This window comes from Dendrobates tinctorius, unplaced genomic scaffold (assembly GCF_039654945.1).
Source record: "Dendrobates tinctorius isolate UK_male_01 unplaced genomic scaffold, ASM3965494v1 ptg000090l, whole genome shotgun sequence".
Taxonomy (NCBI): domain Eukaryota; kingdom Metazoa; phylum Chordata; class Amphibia; order Anura; family Dendrobatidae; genus Dendrobates; species Dendrobates tinctorius.
In genome coordinates, this window is record NW_027361758.1 from 3,618,204 (window position 1) to 3,641,330 (window position 23,127).

Below are 23,127 nucleotides of genomic sequence, written 5' to 3' on the forward strand. Positions count from 1 at the left end.
GAGGAAATCACCTTAGCATGCTTCTACTTAAATGCCCTACTTTTATGATAAAATATCAATGTTCAGTAAACTTTACATTTTCCATAAATTTTACCCGAAATCAAGTGACCCTAACTTTTTGTGAATAGTGTATGTTAAATGATATACACTCACTATTTTACTTTTTTATTAAAATGACACCTCCCTGTCACACAAAATTACTGTACACATTATACAAACTGAATATTGCATTTGCATGCAAACTTACTCAAATTCAAAGGCTAGAACAGCCAGAATCTCTAAATGCTGTTAACGTTATGCTGTTTACTATAACCCTAATATTAACAAGCAAGAATTATGTGGACTGCTCAGTTCTGCCGTCTAGTGTTGATGAAGTGAACTGCGCTGTTTTTCATTGACATGATAACATCATATATGTGCAGTATAAGGTTAAATCACAGCTCAAAGATGGAATTAAATACAATATAATTTTAATAAAATTATCAAAATATCTCAAGCAGTTGGCATTCAGGTCACTTATGTTTTTATGAAACCAACAAAACTGACAAAGTTATTGAAAACTCAAATCTTGACAATAAACGCAAACCATAAGTTGAAGGACTACAAATGTTAAGTGTTTATAAGCTCATAATTTTACAGAATCCAGTCTGTTAGGTAAGGTTGTTTATGAGTGGACACAATGATGTACCATACTGGTTAGCGCTGGTGCCCATTATCTTCAGGACACCCACACTTTGTATTGGTCTGTGCCGTGGGTGAACAAAGCAAGTACGAAAGGCAAAAAATTGTTATAGTGTCACGATATTATTAATACTCTGTAGAGATTATTAGAAAATATCATTTATAGCTTCAGCACCAGGGGCCACAGCACATTACTCCAGGGACTGTTTCTATGTATATACCACAGCACAGAGATTCTCCAAGGCAGATATTCTTTGATGTTTTGAGACAGGGAATCCAGCAGAGGCTCTGCGCTCATGATTAGTAATAGCCCATCAGTAGTACACATAGTCGTTGCTTCTCCCTTACAATAGAACAAATGGACACATGGTTCAATCTTCACGCAGGTAAGCTTCAGGGACTTCCTCAGTCAGACTGCCTCCATCAGGTGGATTAGGTTTGTCCTCTGTAATGGTCTTCAGAATTTCCTCTGATTGAGAAGCAGCCAGCAGTGTCTCTGCTTTTACAGCAAGCTCCCGGGTCTCTTGCACTTGTATTTGCACCAACTGGATGTGATTTCTTACAGTTACAGAGACATGGTCTGCACCTGCACATAAGAAAAATCTATGAAAATACACAAGCCAAGAAATACCGTTCATACATTACCAGTGGCTTAGGCTGCGGTTACACTGAAAGTGTGAATGAGCATTCTTAAAAACGCAGGTTTCATAATATCTTTCAGCGTTAACAGGCTCCCGATCACCCAATGAATAAGCAAACCACTCGATCATCAGGTGAACTGGTCTTAAGTGCAGCGCAAAAGAACACCGTTACCGGTGGTGTGTCGCCTAGTGTGAACAGGACTCGCACTGCAGAGAACCACGACAGCCTAGGCGCACTGAGCGATTGACTACAGATCATTCAGTGCTCATCATTTACTTTGGTCTGCCTGAGTAAACAGACTAGTAAAACGACTGCTGATCAGTAAAGGCTACCGATCTGCAGTTGTATCGTACCGCTGATCAGTCCATGTAAATGGATCCTAACCCTAACTGAATTGTATTACTGCATATGAGAGATGGCAGAAGAGCATAAAAGGTTCTTCTTGGCACGAGACAAGTATTATGTAATATTTAGGGTTATTAACCTAAATCTAAACCTATTAATCTAAATCCGGTGTGAAGGAACAATCTAGGAAACGCTGATACACCGACGCCTGAGGGCCAGTAATCACGAATGGATCTTCGCTTTGGTGACCCAGCCAAGTGAGACTTTGTAGTATATGTTGTACATTCTATTTTGAGGCATGCTTATGTTAGCATCACATTTTTATTATCTTAAATTTAAAGGCTTAAATAATATATTTAACTTTGCTCATTTGTGACCTAAATGAAGGATATATACTTAATGCATACACATGGGAACATGATTTTTTTTATCGATTTTTAAATTTTATTTAACCCCTTAGTGACCACCAATATAGCATAAAGCTGACCTGAGATATAAGTGAATAGCATCTCCCAATGGATGAAACTGGAGCTACACTATGGCTGACAACCAACTGAATCAGTCACCATTAGTGTTGGCATCGACCACGGCCATTTAACCCCCTTACATGCTGCCGCCACTAGTGACTGCGGCATCTAAATGGTTAACAGAGTGTGCGAGCTTCCTCTTTAACCCATCAGCACCCTAAGGTCATGATTCTGTCGTCCTGATAGTCGCCATGGAAATTTACAGCCAAATAATGACCTTGGAGTCTGCCCGCTATAGTGACCTGTTCAAAAGTTAACATTTAGGCTGTGTGCGCTCGTTGCGGATTTGCCTGTGGAATTTTCTGCACGTATTCTGCATCTTTTGGCAGAAAACGCAGTGTAAATTCCGCACGTTTTTTTGGGCGGATTTGGATGTGGCTTTGTCAGCTCAAAGATGTACTACTATAAAAAAATAAATTCATTGTTGATGGGTTTCAATCAAGATTGGCTCTATTTTTGATTGTCTGCCCACACACTCTTCCTCCTTCGGATATATTTGGATTTTAAAAATGCGCTGCATTTTTTCCACCAAATCTGCAGACTTTTTTACACCTGCGGATTTGTTGCAGATTTGGCCGCCTCAATGTAAGTCAATGGGGAAAAAATGCTGCAGATCCGCAAAAAAATTGCCATGCTGAGGAAAATAAAACGCTGCGAATCAGGACTGAATTTTCCACAGCATGTGCACACCAATTCTGGATTCCCATTGATTAACCTTGCTTGAGCAATCATTTGCAGATTTGGTGCAATTCCGCGCAGAAAATCCGCTGTGGATCCGCAATGTGTGCGCAGAGTCTTAGGTGGCAAAAATAACACTTTGCACAGCACGTCTGTCCATAGAATGCCCACTTATGGACGAGCAGATGACCAGATCCCTGTCCATCCGTCTCATCCAAATGAAAAACTCTCCATACAGGACACATTTATAAATGGAAGTTGCTGACGGACTGGTCTGCTCCTCCACCAGCAGTAACTATATGGAGCAGAGAACCGTGCAATCTGTGAGGAAAGCTGCAGTAACAAGCGGAATGGAAGAAGATCCTGTAATACAAAATCATGTCCCCAGCACACTTACGAAAAGAACAATAAAATGTAAAATTATAACTGAGCTTTTCTTATTAATGTGCACTGAACACTCACCAGCCTGGTAGGCAGCTTCGGCTGCCAGCTCTGACAGACTGACAGCACGTGCCCAGCTGGCCTCATACTTCTGGTATTCTTCATGCAGCTTTTTCATCTTCACATGTAAAGAAAAATTTCAATCATAAGTCTAGCCAGCTTAACATTGATACCAATGGCAGGGTAATTTGATGAAAAACAGATTAATAATATTTGTTACGGAAAGTTTATTTCTACAAATATGAATTAAAAAGAACAATGGTTATACTGCTGGTAGAAATAACTTAAAGTGCACCTATCACCTGTTTTGGCCGCTATATGATGCAGCCACTGCCTTTCAGGGCTTATCTACAGCAATCTATAATACTGTAGATAAGCCCCCGATCCGACCTCTTGCAAGGTAAGAAAATTAAGGTTTATTGTACTCACCCGGGGGGGGTCGGATGCGGCCCGGTCCGATGGGTGTCACAGGTCCGGCACCTCCCATCTTCTTGCGACGCCACCCTCCTGCTTGCTTCCTCGCTCCCGGCATCGTACTTCTGCGCAGGCGTACCGATTTGCCCTGTTGAGGGCGGAGCAAATTCCTGCAGTGCGAAGGTACTGGGCCTCTCCGACCTTTTCTGGCGCACTGCAACACTTTGCTCTGCCCTCAACAGGGAAGATAAGTATGCCTGCACAGAAGTGCAATGCCCCGAGCGAGGAAGCAAGCAGGCGGGCGGGTGGTGTCGCAATAAGATGGGAGGCGCCGGACCAAGACCTACGACACCCATTGGACCGGACCGCACCCCCCACGTGAGTATAATAAAAGTTATTTTTCTTATCTTGCAGGTCGGACCGGGGGCTTATCTACAGTATTATAGAATGCTGTATACAAGCCCTGAAAGACACTGGCTGAATCTTATAGCGGCCAAAACAGGTGACAGGTTCCCTTTAATTTAAATACAAGGTAAAAATAGAGGCTTATGGGAAAATATAAAATGGAAGATGGTTTTTCGTACGTGATCATCTTTCAATTACCAGCTGCAACATTTAAAGGAGTTGTCTTGGGCTTTAACAATAACCAATGTCTGATCAGTGGGGTGCAACATTCAGCACTCATGTTAATGAGCTGTTCCCATTGTCACCAATGGTGCACAGCACAGCTCCGTCAGTTGCATAGTGCCTACAGATGTACTGCATATCCGAGGGGGGTCGATCTGCAGCACTCGTCCACTTCTGTTGACAGAGTTATGTTGTGCTGCTCCGTAACGAAGCACTTCCGGCTCTGGCCGGCACCGTGAAGTTGATCAGTGGTGGTGCACCCCTACCAACCAGATATTGATGACATATCCAAAAAACAGGCCATCAGTGTTAAAGTCCCAGACAACCCCTTTAAGAAATATTGTCTTACTTTTGGATCTCACCTACTTGCGTACAGTCTGACTGACCAGCAACAGCCCTCCACATCTGTGTATTACACCAAGTGCATTCAGGCACTTCAGCCCAGATTATTCAGGACTGCCTGGAGCTCCAAGGAAAAGTTGTCAAGAAAATATCTACCTATAATTTGACAGCCGTCACACCAACTTACTTGCACACGTGCCCCAATGATCACCTGACATATTGCACTGTCTTCACTTGAGCTAATCTTGTCCAGAAGGGATGTATATTTCTTCTGTAGGGATAGAAGGGTGTACACTGCCTGTATACAAAAAGAAAAATGTTATTGTCATATGGTGAACATGCCAATTAAATTTCTGAAGGAAATACAAGTGTTCTGTGATTACACAAACTACGGTCTTGATTTCATTACTTTATAATATGAATTAGGAAATAAGGGAAAGTTCACCCACATTAAATCCATACCATTTTGAAGTCATTCTGTTGCAAATCTTGTCAATTTCTGCAGTTTTCCTGTCAATTTTGTTGCCGATATGCTGCGTGTATCCACAAAAGGCACAGCACTAATGTTATATAACTACGGATTTTGACCTCACAATACATGCCAATGGAAGAATTCCACAACCAATTTGCAAAAAATTACACACATGAAATAAACATGCTGCCAATTCTAAAATTCATGAAGGGAACAAATTCCATACAATGAAAAAAAAAAAAAAAAAAAAGAAACAAAAACATAACATTCACATGGCTACTGCTGTGTTATGTTGTGGATTTTCCATCCGAGAATACAAAAGATAAATACACAGTATTCATAATATTAACAGGGATCCCATGTAAATTGCCAATGGGTGATATCAAAACCATTTGTTCACCCACGGCATAAGCCACATCAGCTCCTATAATCCATTAAAAAACAGAGCAAAAAAGGGAGCAAGCAATGATTGCAAAAATATTAATAATTTTTATTTTTAAATAACATACAGAAAGTGCACAAAGTCATGTTAAAGTGTCAATATGACGCAGATGAATACCCACCTGACCAACCCCTCTCCATCCCAGATGGAAATAACATCCTCATATACATGTTCTAAACATAATGCCTAAGAAGTGGAAGCACAAAGTATAATACTACCCTGCAAAGGGTTAATTGCCATGTGGCTCAGGTTACTCCAAATGCATTCCCTGAGGAAAGCTTAGAATCATTGTGAAGGATAAATACCGTCCTTAGAATGCAGGGAGTCTAAGTACAGATAAGGGCAAGCCCCACTATTAGACAGAAGTAGTTAACAATTGAGGATCTTACCGAGGATGAGGAGGAGAGGGGTAAAGCGACCGTTTTGTGCCGCGAAACGCACTTCGGGGGTCACTGCGAGACGTTCCCCCTCTCCTCCTCATCCTCGGTAAGATCCCCTATTCTTCCCCCAAATATGGGGGGGAAATAGGGGGTGCGTCTTCTAATGCGGATATACCTTACCGGTACCGTTGCTGCAGCGCTGAAATCTCATCTCCTGAGATCTCCATCTGTGCATGCGCCGCTCCCACCGGCCATTTTCCCGGGGTCCACCGCATAGGAAACCATGGAACTGCGGGTGCTCTGGCCTTTCACAAAATGTCGGCAGAGCCCCCGCAGCACCGGAGACACCCAACAGCAGCACTGGATACCCCCGCAGCGGCACACATCGGAACACCCCCTCATCCCAGCCTACGGCCTGCAGCATCAACCCACTCCTGCCTCCTCCAGCAGCGACCCTGGGACCCTGCTACACCGCAGCCACCACCCCTGGTTAGCAATAAGACGCATGGATTATATGAAGCACCACCATTTTATTAAAAAAAAAAAAATAGGGATTTTTGTGTATTCACCATAAAATCCTTTTCTCCAAGCCAATCATTGGGGGACACAGACAGTGGGTGTTATGCTGCTTGCCACTAGGAGGACTGTTATGAATGGGTCACCGAGGAGGAGAGCAGGTCCAGGCTAAGCCACAGAAAACCAGAGAGGTTGGAAGCGGATTGCAGACCCCTGATCCTATCCACACAACTAGCAGTAGCCGTGGAGCGTACCTACGATGATCCTAGACGCCTCGGCACAGCCGGAGAGCTAACTAAACCTAAAGCAAGAAAGGGGAAATCTAAACTGCCCCAGCGCAGACCCCAAAGGAAAAGATAGCCCCTAAACATATATTGTCGGTGAGACAAGATGAAAACACAAACACAGGCAGGAAAAAAGACTGAGCAAATGATGGTGACCACACTGACAAGACAGGACAGGAAAGACACTGTCTGCAATCACGCAAAAAACCTTGCAAAAAGTCCAACACGTCTGATGCAAAAAACACTGAAGTCACACGACTTCGCCCCCCCACTATATCAGCACTCTGGTATATTCTGAAAGCAGAGCAAAAAGAGACCAATCTAAGAGGGGATAAAACAAACTGGCACAAGCAGTAACATATGGGCAGTGATTCAGCACAGCCCCAGCCGGAGCTAGCTGACCCGCACAAAGCAGAGAGACAAAACCAGATCAAATGCAAACAGAATAGAAAATTAACCACTTAGCTGAACCATGCAGGGAAAGAACAGGAGACAGACCTCAGAAGGCACAGGAAGAAAATCACCAGCAGGGATAGAGGGAGTCAGGTGTCTTAAATCCCAAACAGAAACCCCAAATCTACAATGATCTTCCTCATTATCAGGTGGCAAGCCTCTGTCAATCAGATCAGCTCCACTACCTCCAGTAACCACCAGAGGGAGCCCAGAAAGAGAACTCATAACCCCTCTGTCCAACTGACCAGTTCCACTACCTTCAGTAATCACCAAAGGGAAGCCAGAGAGAATTCACACCCTTCCTTGAGGAGAGGTCACCGAACCCTCATCCACGCCACCAGGCCGGTCAGGATGGGCCCGGTGAAAAGCACAAACCAATCTTTCGGCATGAATGTCAGAAGCAGAGACCCAAGAATTATCCTCCTGGCCATAACCCTTCCATTTGACCAAGTACGGGAGTCTCCATCTAGCCAAACGAGAATCCAATATTTTCTCTACCTAATACTCCAAATTACCTTTAACCAATACAGGGTCAGGAGGCACCGCCATGGGAACTACTGGCTCTACAAACCTCTTCAACAAGGATTTATGGAACACGTTATGAATCTTAAACGTAACTGGAAGAGCCAAAATGGAAAGAAACGGGATTAAGGATTTCCAAAATCTTATAATGTCCAATGAATCTTGGCTTGAATTTTGGAGACGCAACCTTCATAGGAATATTCTTTGAAGACAACCAAACCATATCACCCACTAAACCAGGGACCAATGGTCCTATGCCGGTTGGAAAACCATTGGGCTTTTTCCTGAGAGTGGGACAACTTATCCACCACTTGGTCCCAAATCTGCTACATTCTCTACCACAGAATCCACACTTGGGCAGGCAGAAGATTCCACCTGCCCTGAAGAATATCGAGGCTGAAACCCAAAGTTACAGGAAAAGGGCAACATCAAAGTGGCAGAACTAGCCCTATTTAGCGCAAATTCGGCCAAGGGCAAAAATGACACCCAGTCATCCTGATCAGCAGATATGAAACATCTCAAATAGGATTCCAAAGTCTGGTTTGTTCTCTCAGTCTGCTCATTGGTCTGAGGATGAAATGCAGAGGAGAAAGATAACTGAATTCCCAGTTAGGAACAAAAAGCTCTCCAAAATCTGGAAACAAACTGGACTACACTGTCCGACACAATGTTCTCAGGAATCCCGTGAAACCGAACCACCTGTTGTAAAAACACCAACTCAGCAGAAGATGGCAACTTTGGGAGTGGTACAAGATGGACCATCTTAGAAAATCTATCACAGATCACCCAGATAACAGTCATTCTCTGAGAGACAGGAAGATCAGAAATAAAATCCATTGAGATATGAGTCCATGGCCTCCTGGGCACCGGCAGGGGCATCAACAACCCACTTGAACGAGAACAGGGCTTGGACCGAGATCAAGTCCCACAGGACTGCACAAAATTCCTAACATCACGAGATAAGGCAGGCCAGCAAAAAGACCGACTCACCAAATCTCTGGTACCAAAAATTCCTGGATGACCAGCCAATGCGGAGCAATGAATTTCAGACATTACTCTTTTCCTCCACTGGTCAGGGACATACAATTTTCCCATAGGGCAACGTTCAGGTTTGTCCTCTTGACATTCCGGAAGAAAAGAGACCACAAAATTAAAACGTGTGAAAAACAAGGCCCATCTAGCCTGTCTAGGATTCAAGCATTTGGCTGATTCAAGATAAATCAAATTCTTGTGGTCGGTGAGGACCGCAACTTGATGTCTAGCTCCCACCAACCAATGTCTCCACTCTTCAAATGCCCAATCAGAAACCCCAGATCTCCAATCATCTTCCTCATTATCAGGTGGCAAGCCTCTGTCAATCAGATCAGCTCCACTACCTCCAGTAACCACCAGAGGGAGCCCAGAAAGAGAACTCGCAACCCCTCTGTCAATCTGACCAGCTCCACTACCTTCAGTAATTACCAAAGGGAAGCCAGAGAGAATTCACAACAGGTACTGCCGATTGCAGGATGCGTCTGCCAAGAGCTGCAACCACAGAGGCTTGAGAATGAATTTGGTAATGTTTTGTAAAGGTATGCAGGTTGGACCAAGTCGCAGCGTTGCAAACAGACCTGAGAATGAATTTGGTAATGTTTTGTAAAGGTATGAAGGCTGGACCAAGTCGCAGCCTTGCAGACCTGTTCTGCCGACGCCTGGTGCCGAATGGCCCAAGAGGCGCCCACTGAGCGGGTAGAATGCGCCTTAATCCTTGCTGGGACAGGTGTGTCCTTGACACTGTAGGATGTCTTCAAACAGAGGCTGGACAGACATTTGACTGGGATGATTTAGCGAATCCTGCTTTGAGCAGGGGGTTGGACCAGATGGCCCAGGAGGTCCCATCCAACTCTACGATTCTATGATTCTATGATTCCTGAATAGCCAAGCGAATTCACCTGGCTAGCATGGCTTTTGAAGCGGCTAGACCCTTCCTATGCCCCTGTGAAAGTACAAACAGGCATCTGACTTGTGGAAGGGAGCCGTCCGCGAGATGTTCCGTCTCAGAGCCCTAACCACATCCAGGGTGTGGAGGGCCCTCTCAATGCAATGGACTGGTGCCGGACAGAAAAAAAAGGCAAAACAATTTCCTCATTGAGATGAAAGGAAGACACTACTTTGGGCAGGAAAGACAGGGACGTCCTGAGAACTGCCTTGTCCTGATGAAAATTCAGTAACGGAGGACGGCAGGACAGGGCCGCTAATTTCGAATCTCATCTGATTGATGTAATTGCTACTAGAAAGACCACCTTCCAAGAGAGAATAGCTAGTGGTACGTCCTGCAGTGGTTCGAAAAAGGAGCCTCCTGTAAGGCTCCGAGAACCAAGTTAAGGTTCCATAATTCTAATGGCCCTTTATATAGGGAGGCGCCACATCGGAAACTCCCTGAATGAACAGCTACACCTGTAGGTTGGTGGCAATTTTGCATTGGACTAGAACTGACAAGGCTGAAAATCTGGCCTTTGAGTGAGCTAAGCGCGAGGCCTGACTTTAATCCGGATTGCAGGAATTCCAATATGGAAGGAATGGAAAACACCAGAGGGGATCAACAATAGTCCTTGCACCACGAGAAGGTGGTTTTCCAGGTGCAGTGATAAATGCGTATGGATATGGGCTTCCTAGCACTAATCTAAGAGGAGATCCCGTTGTGAGAAAAAAAAACTAGCTTGTGCTAACAACCAGGATTCAACGGCCACGGCGTCAAAGACAGGACCCCGAAGTTCTGGTGGTAAATCAGGCCCTGGGAGAGTAGATCCATGCGATCTGGAAGTCGCCAGGGAACGTTGGCGACTAGTTGTACTAGTTCTGCGCACCATGGACGGCGCGACCAATCTGACGTGACTAGGATCACTGGCACTCCCTCTGCTCTGATTTTCTTGATGACCCTCGGGAGCAAGGGAAGAGGGGAAAAAAGCACGGGAGCCGGATCCGATGCCACGGCAGAACTAGGGCGACCGCTCTGATGGCGCATGGATCGTGCAATGAATCGAGGAACCTTGTTGTTTAGGCTTGAGGCCATAAGATACACATCCGGAGTCCCCCAGCGATGGCAAATCTGCTGAAAAAACTTCCGGATGAAGAGACCACTCTCCTGAAGCAAGGCCTTGGCAACTGAGAAAAACCACCGCCCAATTGTCTACACTCAGGGTGTGGATTGCTGAGATGGGCGAATGGTTGGTCACGGCCCAATGGAGGATGTGACTCACTTCGTGCATAGCCATCCTGCTCTGAGTACCCCCCTGCCGGTTGATATACGCCACAGCCGTGGGGTTGTCGGATTGTATCCTGATGAGGTGACCTGCGAGGAGATGGTGGAAACTGAGTAGGGCTAATCTGATCGCTCGAATGTCCAAGATTTTGATGGTTAATTCGAGAGTCACGTCTCCCCAACGACCCTGTGCCGTGTGGTGACGAAAAAACCGCACACCATCCCGGAAGACTGGCATCGGTGGTCACCACCGACCATCGTACTGGGAGCTTTCCTTGATTCAGGGAGGATTTCAGTGTCCACCGCTTGGGGGCTTGCCTGACCCGCAGCGACAGAAGGAACAGACGGTCCAGTGAGAACGGGTTCTTGTCCTAAGTTAACAGCAACGCATGTTATAAAGGGCGGAAATGGAACTGTGCGAATGGGACCGCTCCCATCGCTGCCACCATCCTTCCGAGAACTATCATGCTGAAACGTATGGAGTGAGAAAACGGTTGGAGCTGTTGCGAAAGGGTCGAAAAAAAAACGAGTCGGCTGTTGATTCCGAAAACGGCCGGACAGCCCTTTGTTGGGGAAGAAACTCTCTCCCCCCGGAAGTGTCAGAAATGAGCTGGTCTAGTTCTTCTCCAAATAGGCGACCAGCTTGATATGGCAGAGAAGTCATTGATCTCTTGGAGGTGGAATCTGCCCGCCAGTCACATAGCCATAGGGCTCTTCTAATGGAAACTGCATTAGCAGCTGCCTGAGCAGCGCAATTAGCGGCATCTAAAGAGGCGTCCACTACAAAATCCCCTGCGTGAATTATCTGCTTGGCGACACTGGTTGTCTCCGAGGGATGATTGCTACCTTGGAAGGCAGTAATTAAGACTTCTGCCCAAGTGGCCATTGCCTTAGCCACTCAAGTCCCCATGAAAGATGGGAAAAGTGCCGCTCCTGAAGCTCTAAAAACTGAACGAGCAAGGTAGCCAATTTGACGATCGGAGGGGTTTCTGACTGAAGAGCCCCCAGAAATGGATAAAAGCATTTTAGAAGCAAGACATGATACAGGGGTATTTAGCCTCGATAGGCTTTTGCCCTGTGAACCGTTTATGTGGTCGGTTCCTATGTTTCTGGACAATGTCCTTAAACTCCGGATGGCTGGCAAATACCCTGCGTACACTTTTAGCCTTCTTAAAGGAGATAACGTGTTCCGGAGTGGGAATATTCTTCTCGTCCGTCAGAAACTTGTTGACTGACTGTAAGAGAATTAAGCGACTCATGGACATTTGGGGGATTCTGAGGGACTGACGTGTCAGACTCGAATTCAGAGTCATGTTCTCTGCGAACATTAGGAGAGGGAGAGCGAGAGAAAGAACTCGCCAATGCTGAAGCGCGAGCGTGACTAGGGGACGCGTCATGGGTCCGCTTTCTACAGACCTGAGGATCCCATGAACGAGCAAGGCCCCTGCTAGTGGACGGTTCCTGGCCGTCGCCAAAGCCCTACTCGGGTGGTAAAGACGCGTTCTGACTTAAAAAGAGGATTCCTGGAGTGAGTCTATAGCCTTGGTCAGTGACTCCACAGACCGTGACAAGGACGCAGCCCACTCAGGGGGACTAAACGCAGGAAGCACCTTGCAGCGGATGGCGTTTTAGCACAAGCCGGGTCACAATCCGTGCAAAGCGGATTAGTCTGGGCACTGGGCAAGGCAGTCTTGCAAGTGGTACAAGCGGTAAAGAAAGCAGTGTGCGTCTTAGTAGCCCCCATTTTGCCTCTTTAGATTGAAACATAGTGCCCCTGAAAGGGTTACAAGCAGAGCCTGGGCTGCAGCTGCAGGGAATGTGCAGAGAAGGGGTTAAGCTTTGCTCTGAGGGCAGATGCAGCTTACCCGCGGTCCTGATGCTGTGTCCCTGGGAGGAATAGCGGTGGCCCTGTAGCGTCACCAGGTGCTGTCCATCAGTGTGCGCACCCCCGCAGCCGTCACAGAGCCCGAGGTGCAGAGAAGGGGTTAAGGACATGGCCCCCGAGACTAGCAGGGCACCTCTCGTACAGAGAGAGAAGCGCCAAAGACATGGGCGGCAGCGCTAACGGTGGGCGGCGCTATATAAATTGCGGCCTAGTAGGCAGAAAAGCCAGGGACTTCATTTTTGTCCTACCCGCAGCGAGCACCAGGTGAAGGGGGGAGCGGGGGGCCGTGACGGCACGCCGGTATACCGCCGCTGAGACTAGGTCAGCGCTTCTCCCGGGGACCAGAACCCGACCCCATACCTCCAATCTGGTGCTCGCGCCAGCTGAGCTGTCCAGGAGCCTTCAGATCTCATCCTCCCGGAAGATGTAGCAGAGCCAGGGGAGTTCTTAAAGGGGTATACCTCAATCGATCCTCCCTATGGGCAGGGGGATGGAGAGGCCATGGGGCTGAATCAGGGCATCTGAAAGCGCTTCCAAAGTCTTCTCCCTGAACTCCGTGCGCTTGCCCTCGTATCTGTGCGGGGAGACCAGGACCGTAAAGGAACCGTCGCCCAGAAGAATCAGGTATGCCCCAGTCTTTGCAGGAAAGTGTATGGTTAGATATACTCTGCGTGTTCGCCTGTTGTTGGTTCGGGGGAGAGCGGTCCGTTGAAAAGGAACCGTCGCCCCCTTCACTCCGTTAATTAAAAAATTAAAAAGAATTTACAGAAAATTCAAAAATGAAAAGCCAGACCCAAGTGCCTCCTACAGACACTAAGCAAGAACTGGGGAATTCCCAGCCATTGAGAGGGTGTATACTGCAGGGGAGGAGTTAACTTTTTTTCTGCGTTCACTTAGTGTCCTCCTAGTGGCAAGCAGCATAACACCCACTGTCTGTGTCCTCCAATGAGGCGTAGGAGAGATGCCTATTTTTCTCCTCACAATTTGGGATGCGTTGTGTAATCCGGAGTGTTTTACAATCTGAAAAATACGATATTTAATCGATAATGGTCCTGATCAATGCATTTTGCAAGAATTGCAAAATTGCTAAAGATTTGCGACTTTTGGCATTTTTATACCAGTCACGGACAGCTCAGCCATAGTAGGTGGGGCAGAACAAGGCATGGCAAAGCCCACATGGGAAACTTCATAATTTATGCCGCTAGAATAGCGTAAATTATGCAAGGAAGTGACAGTGGCGCACAGTAGTTGTAGTATGCTCATAATTTACTAAGCGGTGCACAACTCTTAATGAATTGTATGCATCTTACTCCAGCCATGGCTTTATTAAGACTGGCAAACCAAAGTTATTCTTAATGTATCAGAGTCTAACTCTTTTGGGAGAACACTGCCTTTTTTGAGTTAGACTGTATTTGTAGATCTTTGAAAGAAGAAAAGAAAAAAATACATTGGTCACTCAAGCAAGGACTAGTACAGTCAATGTTTTTAAAAACATCACTCTTGTCTTGCTGGCTTATTTATGACACCAAGCCAGTTTTGCTAATTTTAGTCACAAGGTTAAAGGGGTTATTACCGCTATGTTTGCCCCCAGTAAAACAACAACAACATTTATACTCGGCGCTGTTTCAACAGTTTTGACACTAACTCTCCCAGGGATTGCACTGTAATGTCACACAATCACTGTGGCCAATCAGCACTGACTGATCCTGAGAGGACACTGACTCACTTCATTCTGATGTCTTGATTTGTAGGAAGGAGGGAGAGTAAAGCCAACAATGACTGGCCATAGAGACAGAGTAGTGGACAACCCTTTTAAATTTAAAGGCCATCTGGAACGGTTTTTTTTTAATCACAATACCCATTAAAGGGAATCTGTCAGCAGCTTTTTTTATGTAATCTGAAGACAGCAGGAGATATCCCTGAATCCTGTGTTTCAGTCTGTGTTAGGGCCACGTCACACACAGCGAGATCACTGATTTTGTGACGCATCAGCGATCTCTCCAGCGATCTCTCTCTGTGTGTGACATCCATCAGCGACTGCCCCCCCGCCGGGTATCGCTGATCGTGTAGGATCGTCCTGGGCCATTTTTTGATCGCTGGTCTCCGCATCGCGTGTGGCAGCGGGAGATCAACGATCATCGACGCTGCACGCTGGTATCTAGGGTAAACAGCGGGCAACTAAGAGCCGCACGGCTCTTGGATACCCACTGTTTACCCTAGATACCAGCTTGCTCGCTGGTTCTGATCGCTGGTGAATCTGTCTATGTGACAGGTCACCAGCGATCAGCCTAACTATGTCCCAGCGATCCCATCCATGTCGGATCTTTGGTGGGATCGCTGGGACATCGTTGCGTGTAATGGGGCCTTTACTTGTCAAAGCCTGCTGTTTACTAGCTGTGAAGGATTTATCAGTAAGAGATTAACATTGCCATGATTGTGAGCTGCTTATCACAGGAGGGGGCGCACTATCTATGGAGTTTGTACATGGAGAGCATGGGGTGGACGGCGCAGCTTTCTCAGATCTGCTTTTTTCCAAATCTAAAAGCTCTGATTGTGTTACAAAGGTTGCAGCCTGTAATCTAAGGGCCTCGTCACACATAGCGATCTCGCTAGCGAGATCGCTGCTGAGTCACAAGTTTTGTGACACAACAGCGATCTCACCAGCGAGATCGCTGTGTGTGACAGCGATCGGCCCCCCCGCCGGTATCGCTGATCACTGTAGGAAAGCCCTGGACTTTTCTATGGTCGCTGGTCTCCCGCTGGCCAGCACGCATCGCTGCGTGTGACAGGCGGGAGACCAGCGATCATCTGGTAACTAACGTACGTGCGTCCCTTAGAAACCCGATGTGTACATTAGTTACCAGCGCGCTGATGCAGGGAGCTGGTAACTAACGTACACATAAGGTATCTAAGGGACGCATGTCCTTTGGATACCCGATGTGTACCTTAGTTACCAGCTCACTGCATCAGCGCGCTGGTAACTAACAAACACAGCGACACCGCGCGCTCGGCGTCGCTGTGCTGATCGCTAGTGAAGCTGTCTGACACATTGATATCGTTGTCGGGATCGCTGGTGAGTCGTTATGTGTGACGGGGGCCTTAAGTGATACATCCTTGGATTCAGCTTCTCTTTTTCCTATATTACACTACTCTCAGATTGTAGCCAGTTTGAGCATAGCTAGGGTCGATTAACATGTATTTACATCCACATTATATCAAAAACTATAAAGACCAATATCCATATTACTGTTCTTAATTTACACTTTGTGCTTTTAAAACTACTCACTATAAAGCCCCCGTTACACACTGCGATATCGCTAGCAATATCGCTGTAAAGTCACCGATTTTGTGACGTTGCAGCGATATTGCTAGCGAGATCGCTACATGTGATACTTACCTCCGACCGGCTCCCCCGCTGGTTATCGCTGATCGCGCGAGAAGCTGCTGGACCATTTCTCGTCGGGCGCTTCCTGCTGTGACGACGAGCAGCGCGTGGAGCCGGGCGGGAGGACGGAGGATCACCGCGTCTGACAGGTAAGTAGCGATCCCCGTCCCCAGCGATGTCGCTGGTGAGATCTGCCTGTGTGGCAGCTCACTAGCGACCACCTAACGATGCACCAGCGATCCTGACCGCGTCATATCGCTGGTGCATCGCTAGGTGTAACGGTACCCTTAGGGTATGTGCACACGTTGCGGATTCTGCTGCGGATCCGCAGCGGATTTGGCCCTGCGGATCCGCAGCAGATTCTGCTGCGGTGTACATTACCTTGTTAGCCTATGGAAAATAAAAACCGCTGTGCACATGCTGCGGAAAATTCCGCGCTGAAACGCAGCGGTTTATTTTCCACAGCATGTCAATTCTATGTGTGGAATTTGCAGCATTTTTACACCTCTTCCATTATAGAAATCTGCAGGTGTAAAAAAGCAGGCAAAATCCTCACAAAAACCGCAGAAAATCGACACTAAGTCAGCAGGTAATACACAGGTCATTTTACCTGCGGATTAGCAAAATCCGCATGGAAAAATCCGCAGCAGAACCCGCAACGTGTGCACATACCCTGACACTGCTCCCAAGTGCTCCTCCTTTCTTCAGGGCCCTCTATGGCACAGATTAAGGGATGTGGCTTGTTAATTGATCCTTATATACGCCAGCCCTCTGAGAAAGACTCCTATCCTAACCTTGTTCAGCTCTGCCTTTTCACTCCCTGCATGCTCTTTTCATAGTTTGTATGTGACATTTCATAGCTTACTTCTGAGCTACTTTACAGGTTACATAAAAGCTGTGAGGGCGCAGGCAGGAATAGCAAACAGGCCATAGCAATACAAAGAAACAAGTACACACCGGAGATGAGGCTGTCAGGGAGCTAGCTTGCAAGGAAGCAAGCCAAGTTCCTTTATCTGTGATCGCAGGGAAGGAGGCTTTTGTAAGGGCCCCGTCACACATAGCGATCTCGCTAGCAAGATCGCTGCTGAGTCACAAGTTTTGTGACACAACAGCGATCTCACCAGCGAGATCGCTGTGTGAGACAGCGATCAGCGACCAGCCCCCCGGTATCGCTGATCGTTCTAAGAAAGCCCTGGACATTTCTTTGATCGCTGGTCTCCCGCTGGAGAGCGTCCCTTAGATACCCGATGTGTACCTTAGTTACCAGCTCCATGCATCAACGTGCTGGTAACTAATGTACACAGCGACGTCGCGCGCTCGGCGTCGCTGGTGCTGATCGCTGATGAAGCTGTCTGTTTGACAGCTCACCAGCGATCATGTAGCGACTCACCAGCGATCCTGACGCGTTGATATCATTGTCAGGATCGCTGGTGAGTCCCTATGTGTGACGGGGCCTTAAGGAGGCTGTCTTGCATAAGGATCAATATGCAAGTCACAGTCTTTGATATGTCACATAGTGTCACAGAACGAAGAGGAAGTACTAAGGAGCGGCATCACAAAGTAACTACAAAACCACATGAAATGTCAACTGTTACCATGTGGATGTAAATACTATTAATCTCCCCTTGGATGCAAAGAAAAAAAAAAAGCAAACAAATTCAATTTTTGACTTGCGTTCACTGTATAACACGCTAAAGAATAACTGTCATTTTAATTTGTACTTTATACATCAATAGTACATTTGAAAATAAGCAATTTTGTAATATATTTTATCAGAGAAATCTGCTTATTTTTCCTCCAGAACTGATTATTCATTCTCAAAATTCTCAATTCCTGGATAAAATCTGTATTTAGTGAAGACAGATTTTTACATTACAGAGATACAGACATCTTATGTCGGGTCCCCATCCATATATGAGGCAGACTTCTGAGCCGAGCCCACATCATGCGCGGCAGATGCCAGCTGTGATAGATAGCTGGAATCTGCCTGCAACTACAGCAGCTGGAGCACGCTACGATCATTGTAGTATAACCACTTAAATGCCAGTGTCAATCTCTGACTGCAGTACTCAAATGGAACAATCGCAATCGAGCACATGGAATGGCTTCCACTGGCTTCACAAGACACGATTGTGGGTAAACGATGGCTTGTCATGGCAGCAGTGTGATAGATAGCTGGAATCTGCCTGCAACTACAGCAGCTGGAGCACGCTACGATCATTGTAGTATAACCACTTAAATGCCAGTGTCAATCTCTGACTGCAGTACTCAAATGGAACAATCGCAATCGAGCACATGGAATGGCTTCCACTGGCTTCACAAGACACGATTGTGGGTAAACAATGGCTTGTCATGGCAGCAGTGGGCTTGTCGATGACCCCGGTCAAGGCCATTTCGGATCTCCTATGAAGAACAGCCTGTGCGTGGACGCCATAGAATGTCTTATTAAATATAGAACGCAATACCGTGGTATATCACAGGTTCAAGTCCCCTCACACATACTAAAAACTCAAATAAACCCACTTTTATTCTACTAAAAAGAAATGCAAAAAAAAAGCATGTTTAGCATCACCGGATCTGAAAAAATACGATCAAAGCGTAAAATTAACCAGATTGGTAAACACTGTAAAGACAAAAAAATTGAAACCCCAGAACTAGGTTGTCACAACAATGCAGAAGTGCAATAACAAGTGACTAAATCATCGTATTTACCCCAAATAGTACTGGGAAAAATGTTTGCTTGCCAAGCTAAAAACAAGACTTCAGGACGACAAAAAAAAACAAAAAAAAAAAAAAAAAACACACAGTTGTGTATTTGTGGGAGGTTTTTTTTGCATTTCATAGCATTTGGATTTTTTTCATGCTTTTCAGTATATGGGACAGTAAAATGGATGGTGTTTCAAAACAATTCGTCCCACAAAAATGAAGCCCTCATATGGCTACATGGAAGGAAAAGATAGAAAAGTTATGGCTCTTGGAAAAAGGAGATGAAAAAAACGAAAGTGTAAAAATGGGGGAAAAAAAATCCCATATCAGTAAGGGGTTAAAACAATTTTCTGAAAACTTCTTTACACACCATGTAGAATAAAAATAGACTGGAAGCAATGCTCCAATGGATATCAGTGAAACAAGTGGACTTTAGTCACACAGATGCATGCAATGTTTCAGCTCCTGACGTGCTTGAAAAGAGGGCTGAAAAGTCATATGTATCTGTGTAAATTAAGTCCACTTGTTTCACTAATGTCCGTTGGAGCCTTCTATTTTTTCTACATTTGGAGGCTTCTTGGCTGGTTGCTTGCGAAAGTATTGCACCCACAATCCTAGGATGGTGCTGCTATTTTTCCTTCTTATTACATACTGTGGAGACACATGTACATAGTAAAATGGGATCAAATGAAAAAGTTAAATAAACTAAGCAGGCAGAGATAACATTATTTACTGTTTTCTTACCGTAGTGTATTCTGTGATGGATTCAAGAAGAGCGTATGTCGTTTGGGACAGGAGGGTCTGCGTACTGTCTGCTACCAGAGATGCCGCCCTTTTTATCAGCGACTCGTTTGATAGTGTCGGCTCCGATCTCTTCAGGAATATGTGAAGGAAAAGTACAACCAGCCTCTTATTAGAAATCATACATTAGCTGTCAGTCAGAAATTACAATTAAAAAGTAGCATTACCACCTTAAAGTTCTTCATACAACCAGAAAGCAACAAGCACTTTTAGGCTGGGGTCACACTAACCGACGCAAAATACGGTCAGTATTTTACATGCGTAATACGGATGAATGACACCTAAACAGTGCTCCGTATGTCATCCGTAAGCAAGGTGTGGTCGCGTATTTTGCGCATGTAAGCATCCGTATGGCGAGATTTTCTCGCAGGCTTGCAAAATGGACATATAATGGAGCCCTATGACAGGGTTTCTAACAGAAACCAAAGAATAGATATAGACACATAGAATGTGTATATTATATATACACATACATTCTATATATATATATATATGTATTCTATGTGTCTATATCTATTCTTTCGTTTCTTTATTAAACCTGTCAGTGTGAGTTTACTGTATAGTGCACTGAATTGCCGGCTTTGCTAAAAGACACCTGGTGCGTATTTCTCGCAAGTCACATGTGTGGTCCGTGTGTAATCCGTATTTTTTTGCGCACCCATAGACTTGCATTGGCGTATTACGGCCGTAGTACGCTGACAATCGCAGCATGCTGCGATTGGCACGGAGCGTAGAATACAGATGAGAAATATACGCCTGGTGCGAGGGACCCCATAGAGAATCATTGGTCCGTGTCTAATGCGTGCTTTTAGCGCCTCTCACTCGGCCGTATTCCTCGCCAGTGTGACCCCGGCCTTAGGGTGACCAACTGATTGTGACACGAGTAATATTTAAAGGGGTAGTCTGGACAAAATAAAATCTTATTCAGGGGACTGAATGTGTGAAAAATAATAATCTTCAGAATACTCCACTACTGGTACTCATCTGGATCATGTGCAGGCTGCTCCAGGGTCTGGGAACAGAAAGGAAACAGAGGTCATCGCCAGATCGCTATGGTCTGTGATTGGCTACTCAAAGTAACTTGGCTCCTGCAGCCAATCACAAGCCACCTCTGTTTAAACAGTGAGGTCTCCTTTTCCTGTCCTAAATTGGCCTATGTGGGATCCAAGTAGGTGTCAGTAGGGGAGTATAACGGAGTTTATTTATTTTACAGTCCACAGGGCAAGGTTTTATTCTGACCACAAAATCCCTTTAAGCCCTGTAGAATGCTTGGATTACAGATTCACAAGACTATATTCAAGATGCTGGAAAACCATGCTGTGTGTATTGGGTATACACGTTTCAACCATCTGCCTTTATGGAAGTCTTACAAAGAGGAAAGTGAACGGCACCAGCGGAACACATATCACACATGTGGATGATTGATCCTGTATTACTGAAGCGAGGCGGAATCATCAACTGGTATACGACTTGCATCTCTTCTCTCCCCGCATGCCTCCTTGACCTGCACGTCCGACTTATTGTCCATGCCTTACATGGTGAAATAAAGGACTTTGGAATATTTTATTCAACTTGGTAAGAGACACATTTCTTTTGAACATTCAGTATATTTATGGACGTCTACCCAGACTGTCAAGTAGTTTAGTTCAGAGATCAAATTCTACAATAAAATTTCATACAAAAAAAAAAAAAAAAAGAGTCACATTACCTGTCCCACCGGAATAGCACAGAGACTGGCCCCTAATCCCACCGACAGCACTTGACGCCATGACCCTTTAAAGAGGTTACAAACGTGTCTTCTGTAGAAGTTGGGATTAGACTGCCTGCCAACAAGAAACTCCTGATTATTAATGGCCGTGTCCCCCACTTATAATGAAGTCACTATAGCAATACTACAATCCCCAGCATCCTTTATCTAGTGCTGCAGGTCAGGGGATGTAGTGGCAACACAAGAGCCATGATAAACTGGGGTGATTTATACCAACGGTTTAAAAGTAAAACTGTTCTTCCTTTAAGCAACCGATCAGAGGTCAGCTTTCTAAAAGGGGTTGTCCAACATTAAAAAAAAAATTGCTATCTTTAGAACAAATTATTCCTAAGACAAGCAGCTAACCACCTGCTTTCACCCCCATGGAGCTAGTGCAGGCCGCCCTGCTGGTTGGATGCACTTACTGCACCGTGCCTATGGCATAGAACCGCGGAAGTTTGTGATTGACTGCAGCAGTCATGTGACTAGAACAGTGCGTCAGAGATTGTCTGTTGACGAATTGTAGTCAGTCACAGGCTGCAGCGGTCCTGTGACATCCAGAAGGGACAGTCATTGCTTCCAGAGCCGCTGCAGACCACAGGAACAGCCTGTACTCAGGCAGGGGAGTTACAATACACAAACTGCTTCAAAAGCAAAATAGGGAATGAAGTATATAACAAAAATTCATAATTTTGCAATGTTTGGGGAAATTAAAAAAAAAAAAGTTATTCTTTAAAGGGGGTGTAAAGATCCAGCCGCTGACTACAGGGAGAGACCCACTAGTCCAGCAGGATTGTTTTTTTCTGAAACACCGACAAATGTCAGAGCAGAGAACACCAAGCTGCAATCCTACAGTCAGGATCTTACTAATGCTGCCCGATGTTCAGTGAGCATTAATCTGATGACACGTGCCCTTTAATGGTGGACATCCCCTTTAAGCAAATCTTGAAATATGACAGCTGGGCTATGAGTGATGTGTGAATATGGCCGCCCTCATGTTTACACAGTAGGAGTCTGTCACTGTGAGGAGACGCTTTACCAGTTCCACAAGAAGCCCCCTCACAACAGACAGAAAGCAGGACGCGCACACAGTGAGCGGAGTCTAGGGCTGACACACGGGAACGAACGCTCAGCGTAATGAGCACACTACACTGTATACGGCGGAGAACATGGCGGTCACCGGCTGCACGTACCTGAGGAGACAGGAGAAACTCCACAAAACTCTCCTACTGAACGACGCCATCTTGCGGGAGGCAACAGGAACTATGAAGTAACTTCCGTACAGGAACGTGTCAGGTCGGCAGGAAATGAAGGAAGGACAGAGAGCGGAGGACCGGAAGTCGCTTGTGTTCCTTTCCTTAATCCTTAACTTCCTTACAGTAGGCGGAGAATCGGAGATTGTCAGGCTGATCTGAAGAAAGATACTAGATACCTGACTAATCAGTGACTGACAGCAGAGCCAGACCTCTGTGCACCGCCTGACTGACAGGACAGCCTGACCGCTGTGCGCCACCTGACTGACAGGACAGCCTGACCGCTGTGCGCCACCTGACTGACAGGACAGCCTGACCGCTGTGCGCCACCTGACTGACAGGA

At 45.9% G+C, this 23,127-nt stretch overlaps 1 protein-coding gene across 1 annotated transcript; it reads right to left on the minus strand.

The window, feature by feature from the left end:
• Nucleotides 1–453: 453 nt before the first annotated feature.
• On the minus strand, nucleotides 454–22,917 carry DIABLO (diablo IAP-binding mitochondrial protein). Its single transcript, XM_073586011.1, has 6 exons — nucleotides 22,725–22,917; nucleotides 21,493–21,607; nucleotides 19,728–19,856; nucleotides 4,885–4,995; nucleotides 3,336–3,432; nucleotides 454–1,267 (listed from the first exon to the last, which is right to left on the minus strand). The coding sequence occupies exons 1-6, from the start codon at nucleotides 22,772–22,774 to the stop codon at nucleotides 1,053–1,055; spliced, it is 717 nt and encodes a 238-aa protein (XP_073442112.1). The 5' UTR covers nucleotides 22,775–22,917; the 3' UTR covers nucleotides 454–1,052.
• Between the last annotated feature and the right edge of the window lie 210 nt (nucleotides 22,918–23,127).